General features: G+C 37.6%; 1 protein-coding gene across 1 annotated transcript; it reads right to left on the reverse strand.

The window, feature by feature from the left end:
- Window positions 1–6,687: 6,687 nt before the first annotated feature.
- LOC124884692 (olfactory receptor 52K2-like) lies at window positions 6,688–7,876 on the reverse strand. Its single transcript, XM_047392746.1, has one exon. The coding sequence runs from the start codon at window positions 7,609–7,611 to the stop codon at window positions 6,688–6,690; it is 924 nt and encodes a 307-aa protein (XP_047248702.1). The 5' UTR covers window positions 7,612–7,876.
- Between the last annotated feature and the right edge of the window lie 10,223 nt (window positions 7,877–18,099).

Below are 18,099 nucleotides of genomic sequence, written 5' to 3' on the forward strand. Positions count from 1 at the left end.
TGCAGAAGTTCCCTCCCCGACTGACCGTGGTTGACTTGGACTCTCATAACAATAGTTAGGGGGAAGGTTACAGAGGGTCAGGAAGGTTCTGACTCTTGGCACAAAAGTGAACTTGTTTAAAAGGAATATTCCCACGTTACCCAGACGTGAAATAGGCCAGAAGGGTTCTAAGTAATTACCTCCTCCCCAGGGAGAAATGTTTGATTTTATGGTGAAAAAATATGGACCAAAAATCACTGAATGCATCAATGAATAGGTTAAAGATTTTATTGTTCCTGCAGAGGGTTTGTTTAGTCTTATGATTTTACAAAAATGTTGAGGTCATTAATTTCAGTCTGTAGTCCAACTCTTCTTTACTTAACTTTTCTTTACTTTCCTTTATCATGCCACTGCAATATACTTTTTTAATGTTTTCTGTCATCATGTTAAGCCTTTTGAAATGTCTTGTTGCTAAAATATGCTATACAAATAAACTTGCCTTGTCTTGCCTTGCCTTGGTTTCACATCTATGTAGAACTCTGTCTTTTAATGTAAAGTTTGCATGCAAAGGAAGGCCCTATATTAATATAATTACCATTGTCTTTTTTCTGCCTACACTAACGAACAGCTAGACCTCATTCCATCACTTTTCAGTTGTCTGGATGATGCTTATATATGGACAAAGAGGAAATTACTATCAGAAATGGTTTGTAAAACTGTATCTTTTAAGTGGGCATCACAGGGATTTTGGTTCATCACAGTCCCTATGTCATCTTGCCTAGAAACCTTTTTGACAGTACCTTTTAGCCTGATGGGATCAGAAAGATCGGTTCAGCTATGAGGGTGTTTTTCTTCATTATTTTCCATGGACCCATTCTCACTGGATGGACACAAATAATATATCTGGATCTTGACAAGTTTGTCCAAATTTGACAATAATTATGCTGCTGTACACCCAAATAGGTTTTTCCCAGCTATTTTCTTGTCCCTGATATGCTGTTCTTTGTCATCAACACTCTGTAGAGAGGTTTACAGACACTCGTCTTCATTTTCTTTTTGTTGGTGTACAAAGCTACTTTAATGCCAAAATGTATATACATACAGGGGTTGGACAATGAAACTGAAACACCTGGTTTTAGACCACAATAATTTATTAGTATGGTGTAGGGCCTCCTTTTGCGGCCAATACAGCATCAATTTGTCTTGGGAATGACTTATACAAGTCCTGCACAGTGGTCAGAGAGATTTTAAGCCATTCTTCTTGCAGGATAGTGGCCAGGTCACTACGTGATACTGGTGGAGGAAAACGTTTCCTAACTCGCTCCTCCAATACACCCCAAAGTGGCTCAATAATATTTAGATCTGGTGACTGTGCAGGCCATGGGAGATGTTCAACTTCACTTTCATGTTCATCAAACCAATCTTTCACCAGTATTGGGCCAAGGGAATGCCATGATATGGCAGCCCAAACCATCACTGATCCACCCCCAGGCTTCACTCTGGGCATGCGACAGTCTGGGTGGTACGCTTCTTTGGGGCTTCTCCACACCGTAACTCTCCTGGATGTGGGGAAAACAGGAATGGTGGACTCATCAGAGAACAATACATGTTTCACATTGTCCACAGCCCAAGATTTGCGCTCCTTGCACCATTGAAACCGACGTTTGGCATTGGCATGAGTGACCAAATGTTTGGCTATAGCAGCCCGGCCGTGTATATTAACCCTGTGGAGCTCCTGACTGACAGTTCTGGTGGAAACAGGAGAGTTGAGGTGCACATTTAATTCTGCCCTGATTTGGGCAGCCGTGGTTTTATGTTTTTTGGATACAATCCGGGTTAGCACCCGAACATCCCTTTCAGACAGCTTCCTCTTGCGTCCACAGTTAATCCTGTTGGATGTGGTTCGTCCTTCTTGGTGGTATGCTGACATTACCCTGGATACCGTGGCTCTTGATACATCACAAAGACTTGTTGTCTTGGTCACAGATGCGCCAGCAAGACGTGCACCAACAATTTGTCCTCTTTTGAACTCTGGTATGTCACCCATAATGCTGTGTGCATTTCAGTATTTTGAGCAAAACTGTGCTCTTACCCTGCTAATTGAACCTTTACACTCTGCTCTTACTGGTGCAATGTGAAATCAATGAAGACTGGCTACCAGGCTGGTCCAATTTAGCCATGAAACCTCCCACACTAACATGACAGGTTTTATTGTCCAACCCCTGTATATCCCAACGAATAATCTGTTAAATGTCCCTTAGCAAGTTTGAGGAGAAATCACTTGTACCCACCTACCAGTCCCTGACATCAGTCTGAAAACAAATTGCCCCACTCCTCGCTTTCAGCTGTAACATTTTGCATGGGTTTCCTGCTTATACAGCCTGTTTCTAGAGAGAATTTGTCAAATTTCATGACCCTATGCATTTTTCTTACAAATGTGACAGCAATTAAGAGGAAATAAAGCATTTTTCAACAAAGAAATAACCAACTACTATTTTTTCAATAAAGAACTGACTCTACATGAAATAGTGTCAACATGGTGTGGTCATAATGATGTCATGGGCTATGTATGAGGCCAGCTTTCCCAGAGCAGTTTCAAATTGTGAACAAGCATTGGCAGTGCACACACTTCACATCACTGACAGACTAATGCCAGATTCTTCCAGCCTACTCCAATGTCCCAGTTGATTGCTCTCATGATTCCTGATTATAAAAAACATGTGATGGTTTTGCACATTTTCAGATCAGTGATGGGAGTCTCTCATGATATTACTCGTAATGTGGACCTCAGTGCTTACTATTCCCCAGAAGACCTTGCAAAGACTGATTAGGCCATCTATGTTCTGAATGACTTTTAATATTGTAGCTTGGTCTTCATCCCATGTTAAGGATGGTTTAAGGCATACTTTGCAGCAATTTTTTTCTTATGTCCCACTTGAAGTATTATGATGAGAAAGCAAAAACGAAAGGAGCAAGAATGAAAGGGCAACCAGTGCTGACGTTTTTGAGGCAATATACTGTCCATTTCATGATCCAGTTTAAACTTTTCATTTCTTTACAAATGTCCTCTTTTGACTTTTTGTTTTAGCTGTGCAAGAAATCTGTTTTTTTTTTTTGGTTTTTTCACAAGAACAATTATTTTATTTTTAACATTTGTATGGTTTTATGTATATTTTTATCGTAGTTCTCATACATTTCTGAGGATAAGCAGGTAAAGCCAATTAATAAATAGGGTGGATTTTATACTTTGCTAAACAAGCATTAGAGAAATGATTGAGAATCTGAAATTGAGGTTTTCTTTGAAAAACATTTTCATTTCTTACGACCTGTGTTTTATGGCAATTGGTATGAACAGTTCAGCCCAAACATTATACATACAGATTTACATTTAAAGTAATGTTTTACTTTTAACAATAACAGAAGAAATATTAAGCTAGAGAATTTGGGGGGAAAGCTAAAGATCAATTTGATGGTGAAAAGACCTCCCAACATGAAAGACTTAGATAAGTCGTCAAAATGCCCAAGGGAAAATACGAAAAGCAGGTCAGCAATTAAGAGTTTCATTGATGTAATGCCAACAAATTTTTCCATTGATTATTGAGAAGTGTAGAGATCATTTCTGATATGACATTTAAAAAAAATGTAAATAAAAAATATATAAATATTTTATAATGAATACTCATTTTACATTATTACATCTTTTGAGAGATGCTTGTTTCATTTACTTTCAGAAAAAACGTATTGTTAAATGGATCTAATTAAAAATATAAAACTGCCAGGGTATGACCAATTTTGAACTTTCATGTATCTATTTTGTTAAATTTGTATCTTATATAAAATGTTTAAAAAAAGAAACCAAGAAAACATGCTCAATTTGAAAAGCCCAATGCTCTGAAACAAAACAGAGCTTGTTTACAGCATTGCATCACAACACCCTCTGAGGGTTATTACCAGTGACAAGTACTGAGGAGCAATCACTCTGGAGGGCTCACTGTGGCTCATCTTGTGTTACTTCTATGTAAACAGTCATTAACCTAATGAGCAAACTTCAAAACAGTAACCCATTTATGTAACCATAACACAACAGGGCTTTATTTCAAAATATCAAAATTTAATGAGAAGTAATTCCCATATTGCGTGGTGAGATACTCAGAACAAATCGTGTGACAAACATTGGATTGAAAAGTGTACCAGTTGTGTGTTTGCATTGGTTCAGAAGTTACAGAAAATACAAAACAACTTCTGGTTACAATAAATTTTTTTTGAGGGATTTGATATAATAGTATGCTTACAACATTTGAGGCAGCTGTAAATCTCCTCATTTATAGAAAATATTCAATGGGATAACACAACAAATCAAACATGCCAAATCACAGATGTCACAGGACAACTAGAGGAGCAAAATATATTCAATTTGTTTTAAACACTAACCATAAAATATTTATAATCACATTTTAAATTCTTCAACCTTTACATTTTACTATCCAATATTCCAGAGTCACTTAATAGAAGACAACTAGACTTCATTTTTTATGAATTGACACATACCAACGCCAAAACTTCTCACTGTAAATGGCATCATTTTGTGCCAGAAAACATTGTGAATGCAATAACCGAAATTGCATAGGTATAAAGTGACCAGCTCTTGGTGGCAACAACAGCAGTAGCCTTGTTTAGTAAGGTGGAGTTTGGGAATACTTTGGATTTGAGGATTGATGTAGATGTGTGGCTTATGATGTATAAGATTTACTACTGAGTGATGTTTGCACCACTTGGCAACACCATAAATTATTGCGGACATATGACATTTAAAGATCTATGAGAAGCAAGTTCAGAAGGTGACTGGAATTTATGGAATATATTTTGCCTAAATTTAAATACTTGGTTGCGATCCTTCGGCAGTTAAGTGCACTAAAATGTAAGCATATTTGTTTGGTCTAAAAACATGCTATTTATTATTAGTTGTGAAAAATATTCATTCAGTCATCTTCTATACTGCTTTTTCCATTGTGTGTCACGGGGGAACTGGTGCGTATCTCCAGCATTCTACAGGCGGGAGGCAGGGTACACCATGGACAGGTCGCCAATCCATCGCAGGGCAACACAGAGACACACAGGACAAACAACAATGCACACACTCATTCACACCTAAGGGCAATTTAGAGAGACCAGTTAACCTAACAGTCATGTTTTTGGACTGTAGGAGGAACCCAGAGTACACAGTGAGAACCCACATATGCACGGGGAGAACATACAAACTCCATGCAGAAAGACCCCGGCCAGGAGTTGAACCCAGGACCTTCTTGCCGCAAGGCAACAGTGCTGCCAACCTGTGAAAAACAGTTATGATTTATTTTTTATTTTGTGCTTATTTATCATTTATTTTATTTATTTTGCAATTTGTTTTCTTTTGGTATTGTAACAGAAATGTCCACAAGTCTTTTTTTTCAAGTCCAAATCAAGTATCAAGTCTTTGAGGACCAAGTCTAAAGTCGTTCGCCCTAAATCCAAGTAAACTCTCAAGTAAACAGTTAGTGAAATTATTATAACTTAACGTTTATTCAGGATGCACAAAAACAACTAAAGTCTGCTTTACATTATTTTGCTAATTGATCAATATAATATTTACCCAATATCAACAAGCTTTTATGCTGCAAGACATTAAACATTAAAACTTCTTAATCTTGCACTGAATGAATCAAACAAAGTGTGTTTTTGTCTTTGACTAAGTTTGTTTATTCCTGTCTTGACATTGTCCACTCTTCCATATATTCCCATATATATATTTTTAAGTTTAATAACCACAAGAGGGCAACAAATCACAGAATGACAACAACATGAAATGGAGGCTTACATGTTTTATTTTTTAATGAATGTGAATGAGTTAATTCTGTAATATTTGTCCCCCCTAATGTCCAAAACATTGAAAATCTAGAATCTGCCTACATGGATTTTTTTATTTTATTTAAGTTGCATATTTAAACAATGAATCATGTATTTACCAGATTCAGTAGGGTGTCTTTAGAGATGCGTGCATTATTTACCTGAGCAAGGAATCAACATAACACATGAAAATGCAACATGAAAGAGCTGTAAGCAGAAAGATAGAGTTCATTAAACATTTAAACAAACTGTTTTTTTAAAGACGATATTTAAAACATCTTTTTTGCAATCCAATTAATTATATTATCCCGCGAAAAATTAGGCTAGTAGGAATTGCTGACTGCTTTTGGCAAGCTCCACAGTATAACAAAAAAGTAAGTAAATTAATGGAGTATCATCATTACAACATACTTTACTGGAACATAGGCTTTAACTTAATGTACAGTGATGCTGGCTGTCATACGCAGTTGTGACATATGATGACTAAAAGAAAATGCCACTTTATGAAGAACAAAAAAAGACCTTGAATCTTGAATTACTCACAATAAAAAATTATACACATAAAATCTAAAATGTCTCCAAAATGTTGTAAAAATCTTGCAGCACAATTTACAATTATCACTTGAATTATAAATATACAAAAACATTCTCTGCAATTAAGTTAAAAAAAATAGAACAAACAACAATACGTTTGCTTTGAGTGTTAGGACAAGATTTACAAAAATCTATTGGATGCAAGTTCATGTAACAAGTAGAGTAATTTTTCTATGGAGACAGTTTGTATAATGTAAGCTCAGTTTAGGTAATAAACTATTAAGAAATAAGTCATTTATTCCTAAAAATGGTAAACACTTTTTCACGAATTTCTTTTGTTTTCAATCCATAAATTATTGGATTTAATGTTGGGGGGAAGATTAATGTAGACACCCCCATAAATCCTCTTAAATGTGGTGAAATATTTTTTAGTCTGTAAGATATGATTGTAAAGAGGCCCAAGCACTCAAACAAAAGAAAAACAAATAGATGCGTAGCACATGTATGGAGCGCTTTCGCTTTAGTGTCTGACTGTCTGGATCTAAAGCATGCCATGAGGATCCGAAGATATGTATAAAAAACTAGACAATTAGCTAATACTTGTGTAATAGCACTTATAAAAAGACCGTAGATGTTATTAATGGTTGTATCTTGACAAACCAAATTCATCAAACTTGGATTATCACAATAGGAATTTGTTATTTCAGATCGACAATGGCGCAAACGCAAAAGAAGAATAAAAAGCACACCTATTAAAACCACACATGAAGACCAAACTAATGTGATTATCTTCATGATGTGAGCATTAGTCATAACAGTGTTGTAACGCAAAGGGTAACATATAGCGATGTATCTGTCATAGGCCATCGCAGTCAGAATGAACACCGAACCTGCTGCATAGATATGGATGGAAAAGGCTTGGATGATGCAAGCTGAGAGCTGAATCCTTTTGCTGTTGGTCAATATCTCCTTAATGAGGTGTGGGAAGAGTGCTGAAGAACCTATCAGGTCATTGATGGGAAGACTGACCAGGAAGAGATGCATTGGCTGATGCAGCGATTTGTTCAACAGAATGGTGAGGATTATAGTAAAGTTGCACAAAAGGATAATCATGTAGTTAAGGGTGGCAAAAAGGAATGCAGGGAAGACACCTTCATTAGAAATGTTATAGCCATTTAGCTGTAACACATATGAAGCGTTATATATGTTGTCCATCTTTTCAGTTTCTCTAAGTGTAAATGAAAAACAGTTTCAGAACTTCTCAATCTCTACATAAACAGCAGAATATCTGCATACAGACAGACAAAGAAGGAGAATTTAAAACAAGAAATGAGCGTGTCAGAGAAAAGCATACCCTAAAAATGACATTGATTCTAATCAGGCGATTTCCAAATGTTCTCAAGTATACATGTATTTAATGTACCATTTAAAACTTATTTAACACTTGCACATAATTTAAAATAAATAAACAAAAACAGCAAAATCCCACAACATATACATACTCATTTTGCATTTGTTGCTTATTGGCCAGTTGTGCTGAAGTACATCTTACAACAACTGACTGGTAAGATCTTGGAGGCAGTGCAACATTTATTTTGCATGCAACTCCCAAGAGTCTCACGGGTTATCTGTGTTTCTTCTTAAGTCGTGCGGTTACCAAAAGATGTTAAAGCCTAATTCAAATGTAATAATTAATTTTGTTCAAATATCAATGCATAGTGTTTGCTTTTGCTTTCAGTTTTTATAGAATTGGGCATCAGAGATCATTTTCTTTATGAGGCTGAAAACACTTACTTCAACTTAGCCAACATGGACTTTCAAATACTAGATGAAGATTAATTAGAGAAAAAGGTGGCTGTAAATAGTAGGGCAACAGCTAGGCTTAAACCCACATTTTTCGATTGCAAGACATCTATTCCTGATATATTCCTAATATATTTTCCAGAAACACTGAGGAATGTCTGGAAAAATTCCTTGGTTTAATTTGACCTTTCACCTGTGCTAAAATAATATATTTGAGCAATTTGCACCATCTTTACAATAAACCTGTATTTTAATTTGTTAAGGAGCATCACTGACTTAAAAGGACGGTGTACACAACCTGCACATTACACTGGCTGGGCATTAGTGAAGGTGGAGAAATTTGGAAGGATTGTTGTGCTCAAGTAAATTAGTTAAAGTTTGTTTATATCGCAGATTTTCCCAGGCAAATGTTGCAAAGCTCTTCTCAAAAAGAGTAACCCACCAAAATACTAAACAATGTACATAGATAAAACAGAACACAAAACAATCATAAATACCAATCACAAAACTAAGGTCTAACTAAAACTTCTTGGAATAAAAATGTCTCTAGCTTCTTTTAAAAAGTATCCACAGAGTGAAAACTCCTTAGAAATAGGGGCATAACATTTCAATCTGGGTTCCACAGGTAGGAAGATTGGTCTCGTCGATGGGGGTGGGGAACAACTAAAAGATTCTGATTAGATCTTCTCACACTACAGGAGCAGCTGCATAGTGGAATCAGATAAGCAAACTAGTAAGGAACCTGCCCATGTTATCTCTGATGGTAAAGAAGGGAATTTTAAAATGAAATCCAAATCTGATTAGCAGCCAGTGTAACAACATTAATGCAGAGGTTAAATGAGTTCCTCTGTTTGAGCAAGTCGGTAATCTCTCATCACAGTTTCCTGGTGAGAGAGTACTGGTGGGACTGATGGTCTGTTTCCAGACCATTAATTAGTCCAGTCCTGTAAAGACAAAATCATGAAGTTCAATTCAATTCAATTCAGTTTTATTTATATAGCGCCAATTCACAACACATGTTGCCTCAAGGCACTTCACAAAAGTCAGGTACATACATTCAAATTAGTCCTAACCATTGAACAGTGCAGTCAGAGTTAGTTATTTATTCAAATTGGATAAAAGGTTTTTCTGTCTAAGGAAACCCAGCAGATTGCATCCAGTCAGTGACTTGCAGCATTCCCTCCTCCCGGATGTAGAGACAGTGGACAGTCACTGGCGTTGACTTTGCAGCAATCCCTCATACTGAGCATGCATGTAGTGACAGTGGAGAGGAAAAACTCCCTTTTAACAGGAAGAAACCTCCAGCAGAACCAGTCTCAGTGTGAGCGGCCATCTGTAATGACCGACTGGGGGTTTGAGAGAAAGAACAGAGCAGAGACACAAAGAGAACAAAAAAGCACTCATCCAGGAGTACTTTCTATGCGAAGGAAAAGTAAATGTTAATGGATGTAGCTCCTTTAGTTGTTTCACCTAGAAAGAAAGAACATATAAACTCTGAGCCAGTTTTCAAGGTTAGAGTCTGAAAGAGAGCACAGAGGGTTAGTCACAGTAAAAGCTCAGTCAATTGCCATGTCTAGGAGAGAGAAAGGGTTAAACACTAAAAGACATGGCCATGTGGATCATCGGTAGATGTTGAGCATTAAGTTGTTGCCAGCAGAAGGTCGGACAATTCCCCCCTCCAGAAAGGTGTCACAGGTAGACACAGAGCCAGGTCAGGTGTAGCTTCTAGGAAGTGAAAAGAGAGAACAAAGTTAAAAGCTGAAATAACAGCAAATAATGCAAAATTGGAGAGTAGTGTGAGAATTTAATGAAGAGGGTGAAAGTGGTCATTATGTCCTCCAGCAGCCTAAGCCTATAGCAGCATAACTACATAGAAAGTTTCAGTTCAGATTATTTAGTTAAACGGCGCTTATTTTCAACAATGTCGTCTCAAGGCACCCCACAAAGGGTCCCACTGATGGTTATTGTTGTACTAAAAACCACAAGGATTGGGATACCTCTCTCTGTCAGACTGATTATAACCATTGGAAAAGAGAAGGGGTCATACACATAGCAGAAATGGAGGGTGTGTTTGCACCTCAACCATAACTGAGCCGGTTTAGGCTAAACGTGACTCCCCCTTACTCCATCCAACAGGGAGGGAGGAAGGCTCTCTCCCTGATAAACTAAGCCACTCTAACTATAAGCTTTATCAAAAAGGAAAGTTTTAAGCCTAGCCTTAAAAGTAGACAGAGTGTCCGCCTCACGGACCAATTCCGGGAGCTGGTTACACAGGAAAGGAGCCTGATATCTAAAGGATCTACCTCGCATTCTACTTCTAGAGACTCTAGGAACTACCAGTAAACCTGCAGTCTGAGAACGAAGTGCTCTGTTAGGAACATATGGAACAATCAGATCTCTGATGTATGATGGAGCTAGATCATTAAGGGCTTTATATGTGAGGAGGAGAATTTTAAATTCTATTCTGGATTTAACAGGGAGCCAATGAATGGAAGCTAAAGTAGGAGAAATATGATCTTACTTTTTAATTTTCATCAGAAATCTTGCTGCAGCATTTTGAATCAGCTGAAGGCTTTTAACTGCATTTTGTGGACATCCTGATAGTAAAGAATTACAATAGTCCAGCCTTGAAGTAATAAATGCATGGACTAGTTTTTCAGCGTCACTCCTGGATAGGATATTTCTAATTTTGGCAATATTCCGGAGGTGAAAAAAGGAAATCCTAGAAACCTGTTTAATATGGGATTTAAATGACATGTCCTGGTCAAAAATAACAAAGGTTTCTTACATTATTACCGGAGGTCAATCTAATGCCATCCAGGTTAAGTGATTGACTAAGCAGTTTCTTTTTTAAAGACTCCGGTCCAAAGACGACAACTTCTGTCTTGTCTGAATTTAGAAGCAAAAAATTTAAAGTCATCCAAGTTTTTATATCTTCAAGACATGCTTGTAGTCTATCTAACTGGTTGGGTTCATCAGAATTTATGGATAAGTAAAGCTGAGTATTGTTGAAGCCGTGTCTGCTTCCCCGGGTCGGTTGATTTGGGTACAGGTTTCAAAGAGTGAAATAAACACAAGTACAATCTACTTATGTTCACCTTCTGCGCAGAGTGAGAGATGGAGGCCCCATGCAGCTGCAAGCCCAACTCTGATCAACTCTCTGCTTCCAGCTCGTTTTATTCAGTCTCAAGGGTGTGTTCAACATATACATATATCATGTCACACATGTATAACATAACATTTCCTTATGTCCACATATGGAGTATTTCTAGTTGTTTTCTTATAGCAAGCTTGTCTTGTCTTGTCTCGGCCTTCCTTGTCCTCCACTTGTTTACGACCTTGGACTCTCTCTATCCTGTACTCCCTTGTCATTCACCAATTTATGCCCTTGCCCTCTCTGTGCTTCTCCCTCCCTATGTTTTCACTCCCCTAGGACCCTTCTATGCTTCACTCCCTAAGCTTGACCCCCCTATTTCCACACATTCCAGTTACACACATAGATGGTTTATATTACACACATAGATAGTTTATATTACACACATAGATAGTTTATATTCTTCAGTATCATCAGTGTAACAGTGAAAATTTATCCTATGCTGCCTGATAATTTGACCTATTGGAATCATACAGGTCCTTCTCAAAATATTAGCATATTGTGATAAAGTTCATTATTTTCCATAATGTCATGATGAAAATTTAACATTCATATATTTTAGATTCATTGCACACTAACTGAAATATTTCAGGTCTTTTATTGTCTTAATTCGGATGATTGTGGCATACAGCTCATGAAAACCCAAAATTCCTATCTCACAAAATTAGCATATCATTAAAAGGGTCTCTAAACGAGCTATGAACCTAATCATCTGAATCAACGAGTTAACTCTAAACACCTGCAAAAGATTCCTGAGGCCTTTAAAACTCCCAGCCTGGTTTATCACTCAAAACCCCAATCATGGGTAAGACTGCCGACCTGACTGCTGTCCAGAATGCCACTATTGACACCCTCAAGCAAGAGGGTAAGACACAGAAAGAAATTTCTGAACAAATAGGCTGTTCCCAGAGTGCTGTATCAAGGCACCTCAGTGGGAAGTCTGTGGGAAGGAATAAGTGTGGCAGAAAACGCTGCACAACGAGAAGAGGTGACCGGACCCTGAGGAAGATTGTGGAGAAGGGCCGATTCCAGACCTTGGGGGACCTGCGGAAGCAGTGGACTGAGTCTGGGGTAGAAACATCCAGAGCCACCGTGCACAGGCGTGTGCAGGAAATGGGCTACATGTGCCGTATTCCCCAGGTCAAGCCACTTTTGAACCAGAAACAGAGGCAGAAGCGCCTGACCTGGGCTACAGAGAAGCAGCACTGGACTGTTGCTCAGTGGTCCAAAGTACTTTTTTCAGATGAAAGCAAATTCTGCATGTCATTCGGAAATCAAGGTGCCAGAGTCTGGAGGAAGACTGGGGAGAAGGAAATGCCAGAGGTCCAGTGTCAAGTACCCACAGTCAGTGATGGTCTGGGGTGCCGTGTCAGCTGCTGGTGTTGGTCCACTGTGTTTTATCAAGGGCAGGGTCAGCTAGCTATCAGGAGATTTTGGAGCACTTCATGCTTCCATCTGCTGAAAAGCTTTATGGAGATGAAGATTTCATTTTTCAGCACGACCTGGCACCTGCTCACAGTGCCAAAACCACTGGTAAATGGTTTACTGACCATGGTATCACTGTGCTCAATTGGCCTGCCAACTCTCCTGACCTGAACCCCATAGAGAATCTGTGGGATATTGTGAAGAGAACGTTGAGAGACTCAAGACCCAACACTCTGGATGAGCTAAAGGCCGCTATCGAAGCATCCTGGGCCTCCATAAGACCTCAGCAGTGCCACAGGCTGATTGCCTCCATGCCACGCCGCATTGAAGCAGTCATTTCTGCAAAAGGATTCCCGACCAAGTATTGAGTGCATAACTGTACATGATTATTTGAAGGTTGACGTTTTTTGTATTAAAAACACTTTTCTTTTATTGGTCGGATGAAATATGCTAATTTTGTGAGATAGGAATTTTGGGTTTTCATGAGCTGTATGCCTAAATCATCCGTATTAAGACAATAAAAGACCTGAAATATTTCAGTTAGTGTGCAATGAATCTAAAATATATGAATGTTAAATTTTCATCATGACATTATGGAAAATAATGAACTTTATCACAATATGCTAATATTTTGAGAAGGACCTGTATATATAGTACAGAGAATTGGCCCAAGTAGTGAACCCTGTGGTACTCTGCAATTAACCCTGGAGTTTAAAGATGATTTATAATTTACATGAACAAACTGGAATCAGTCAGACAGATAAGATTTAAACCAGCCTAGCGCTGTTCCCCTGATCCCTACAGCATATTCCAGCCTTTTTAAGAGAATATTATGGTCGACTGTATCAAATGCAGCACTGAGATCTAACAGAACCAGTACAGACACAAGTCCATTATCTGAGGCCATAAGAATATCATTAGTGACTTTCAGCTGAGCTGTTCCAGTGCTATGATGAGCTCTGAAGCCTGACTGAAACTCTTCAAACAAGTCATTGCTGTGTAAATGCTCACACATTTGATTAGCAACTATTTTCTCAAGAATTTTAGATAAGAATGGAAGATTGGATATAGGTCTGTAATTTTTCATGTCATCTCAATCAAGTGAATGTTTCTTAAGTAAAGGTTTAATTACAGCTACCTTAAAGCCTGTGGTACATATCCATTTACTAAAGATAGATTAATCATATCTAAAATGGGGCTGGTAATCAGAGGGAACACTTCCTTAAATAATTTGGTTGGGATTGGGTCTAACATACAAGTTGAAGGTTTAGATTAAGCTAATATTTCTAATAACCCAGGAAGCTCCACAGGATCAAAACAGTCCAAACACAGATCAGGTCCTACAGTAATTTCCAATGTTGTCTCACTTGCTGAGGATGAAGTAATCATCTTCGGGAGTATGTGAAAGATTTTATTTTGAATAGAATCAATTTTATTTAAGAAAAATCCCATAAAGTCATGACTGCTAAGAGCTAAGGGAATGGATGGCTCAACAGAGCTATGACTCTGTGTAAGTTTAGCAACTGTACTAAAGAGAAACCTAGGATTATTCTTTTTCTCTTCTATTAATGATGAGAAATAAGCTGTTCTGGCTTGGCGAAGTGTCTTTTTATACAACAGTAGGCTATTTTTCCAGATTAAGTAGGAATCCTCAGGTTATGTAGAGCACCATTTTCTCTCCAATTTTCTAACATTGTGCTTTAAAGTACGCAGATCTAAATTAAACCAAGGAGCCTGCCTCCTATGAATAATTACCTTCTTTTTCAAGGGGGTTGCATTGTCTAAATCACCACGTGTCTAAATGACCACTATGAACAAGATAATCAATTTGTGAAGGGGCAGAAACAGAATTATTGCCCTACACTGTGCTTTTCTGTGATATTGAGGAGATTAAAAGTGGAACAGATTCTTTAAAGGTTGTTACAGCATCGTCTGATAATGATCTACTATAATGACATTTTCTTTCAGGTGTGGAGTACTCAGTTAAATTAAACTCAAAGGTTATTAAGAAATGGTCAGACAGGACAGGGTTATGAGAGAATATTATGTCTTTACACTCAATGCCATATGTCAGCACAAGGTCCAGAGAATGAAGACAAAGGTGGGTAGGTTTGTTAATGTTTTGAGCAAAGCCAATTGAGTCTAAGATAGCATTAAAGGCTATATTTAGGCTATTACTTTCAGTGTCAACATGAATGTTAAAATCCCCCACTATAATAACTTTATCTGTATTTAACACTAAATCAGATAAAAGGTCTGAAAACTGATCTAAAAATTGAAAGTAAGGGCCTGGTGGACGGTACAAAACAACAAACAGAAGTTGTTTTAGTGCTTTGCAATTTGGATGAGGATAACTAAGGATTAAATATTCAAAAGAGTCTGGGACTAATCAATAAAATGGACTGAAAGATGGTTGCTACTCCTCCTCCTCGCCCAGTATTTCGAGGAATGTAGTAGGAGTTGACTCATTTATAGTAACATCCTCTTGCTGCAGCCAGGTTTCTGTTAGGCAAAATAAATCAATCTGATTGTCAGAAATAAGGTCACTAACTAACAATGTCTTTGAAGAGTAAGCCACATTTAATTGTTTTATTTATCTTTTTAGTCTGAGTTGTGTTTATTTTTATGAGATTTTCCTGATTTCCTCCTTTTAGATTATTTTTTAATCTATTAAATTTTGGCCGTGGGCGAGACACTGTCTCAATAGGATAATGGGTGGGTGGCAGTACAGAAGCTGCAGAGAGGAGTGTTAAACTACGACCCTGCTTCCTGGTCTGAACCTTGGGTTGTCAGAGTTTTGGAGAACTAATAAATTCGTCCAGATTCCTAGAAAGAAGAGCTGCTCCATCCAAAGTGGGATGGATGCCGTCTCTCCAGATCAGACCAAGTTTTCCCCAAAATGTTCGCCAGTTACCAATGTAGCCCACATTGTTTTCTGGACACCACCTAGGCAGCCAGCGGTTGAATGACAGCATGCGGCTAAACATGTCGTCACTGGTCAGATCAGGGAGGGGACCAGAGAAAATTACGGAGTCCGACATTAATTTGGCAAACTTACACACCGAAGCAACACTAACTTTGGTGACCTCCAACTGATGAAACCGGGTGTCATTCCCGCCAGCGTGAATAACAATCTTACTGTATTTACGCTTATCCTTAGCCAGCAGTTTCAGGTAGGATTTGATGTCGCCCATTCTGCCCCCTGGCAGACATTTGACTATGGTCGCTGGTGTCTCTAGTTACACGTTTCTGACTATGGAGCTGCCAATTACCAGAGTTGACTTCTCAACTGAGTGGGGAAAATCTGTTTGAAACGCAGACCGGTTGGTGGTGACCTGTGGGCTGGGATCTAGGACCATGCTTTCTACGTACCGTCACCCAGCCAGCCTGAGGCCCCGGCTGCACGGGCTCTGCTGAAGGACTGCTACGGGGAGCTACACTCGGAAGTATCATCTATAGTTCAGTTGTTAACATCATTGATCTAGGTTTTAAGATAATCCTCTCTTGAAAAAAGCTATATAAATATATAATTTAAAATTGTGACCTGTGCCATTACTATAAACCTGTTGATTGAGTTAATATTATTTTGATGTCTGAATAGTTTTGAGCCTAACTGCTATAGATAGGCCCTTCCCTATCTTTGCAATGTCAACAGACACAAGAGGGCTGCATAGCCCAGAGTGAAATATTTAGATGCCTTTATTTTTAGTTTTTGTGAATGTGAATGATATAATTGTGTAATATCATTCCTTTTGCTTTTTTTAGGGGGCAGTTTTAAGCAATTACTCATCACTAAATAAAAATCTATAAAATGTCTCACAAAATCCATCATTTAAGTTCATAAGAAATCAGCATCAGACATTAAAGTGTGCATAAGATGTAAGGAAAAAAAGGTTAATTGAGAATTTTAATACTTGAGACAAAGATAAAACATTTTTTGTTGCAACTCAGTCAAACTGGTACAGTAAATTTGACCACACATTTGACAAAAGGAAACCACAACAACAAATGTTTATGTATCGTATGTGCTTTGATTATATGTTGCTCATTCTTATAATGTTACCCTGGAAACAATAAAGCTAGCATGTAAAACTGAGATTCATGACTTCATATTTTGGAAAGCTGCACATTATAATAAACAAAAAATGAAATATTGTACTAACATCTTACCAACACTTTTTACTCATTACTGTAGCATAAGCACATCTTAAAATGGGTTTTCATATAATGCATAAAAATGCAGCCTGTCATAATTGGTTGTGACATAGAGAAGAACAAAAAAAGCTCATGTCATGAATAATTCACAACAAAGTACTTATAAAACTCTTCTATTTTTTTTAATATGTCAGATGTGAAGATCTGGAATCTAAAGGTAAGGTAATTATCTAGCTTTAGATTTCATAATTGTTGCCATAATAATTACAGCAAACCTTTCTCTGCTAGGTTTTCATCACATGTACAAAGTTAAGAAAGTAAATCTTCATCCTTTTGGCTGCATTTTAAAAACTCAAGTTAAGTGACAAATTATTAATAAAGAAGATGTTTATTCATGGAAAAGTTTACCACATCTTAACCAATTTATTTTGTTTTCAATCATTAAATTATTTGATTTAAAGTTGGGAGGGACAAATAATATGGACACCCAATAAATCTTCTTAAACGTGATGAAATGTTCTGTAGTCTTCAATATACGATGGTGAAGAAGCGCAACGAAGCAATGGTAACACTAGTAGTAGTACTTTAAATATGAACAAATTTGATAACTGCCCAACATTAAACATTGTTATAGAGAAATTTGTGTGCAGACCAAACGCTCCACACTACCTCAGGACCTGGAGGACCTGCTGTAAATAAATGTTTTACTGTACTATAAATTCTTCTCTCAAGCAGAAAATCCCAGTGAAGAATTCCAGCCTACCAGTCCTCAAGGGCATGTGCACATGCATTACACAGCAGGAGAATGATCCAGAATGTTCGGCAGGTGTACAAAAACAAGATAAAGGTGTTGCTGTGGAAGGGTCAAAGTCCTGACTTAAATCTGTTTGAGATGCTGTGGCATGACCTTACACAAGCTGTTTATGCTCGAAAACGTTCCATTGTTGCTGAATTAAAATCATACTACTAAAAAGAGTTGGCCTAAATTCCTCCACAGCGACTTAAAAAGACACATTTACTCATGTTAGTTTCTCTAACATGAAAATGTATTTAATGATCTGAAACCTTTAAGTGTGACAAAACAACAATGTGAGACTATCAACTTTGGTAAAATCTTAATATAAACAGAACAATGGTAACAAGCAAAGTGGTCCAAAAAATCTTTA

This window comes from Girardinichthys multiradiatus, chromosome 18 (genome assembly GCF_021462225.1).
Source record: "Girardinichthys multiradiatus isolate DD_20200921_A chromosome 18, DD_fGirMul_XY1, whole genome shotgun sequence".
Classification (NCBI taxonomy): Eukaryota; Metazoa; Chordata; class Actinopteri; order Cyprinodontiformes; family Goodeidae; genus Girardinichthys; species Girardinichthys multiradiatus.

Coding starts and splice junctions, on each gene's coding strand:
- LOC124884692 (XM_047392746.1), bottom strand. CDS start 7,611: ATGGACAACATATATAACGCTTCATATGTGTTACAGCTAAATGGCTAT.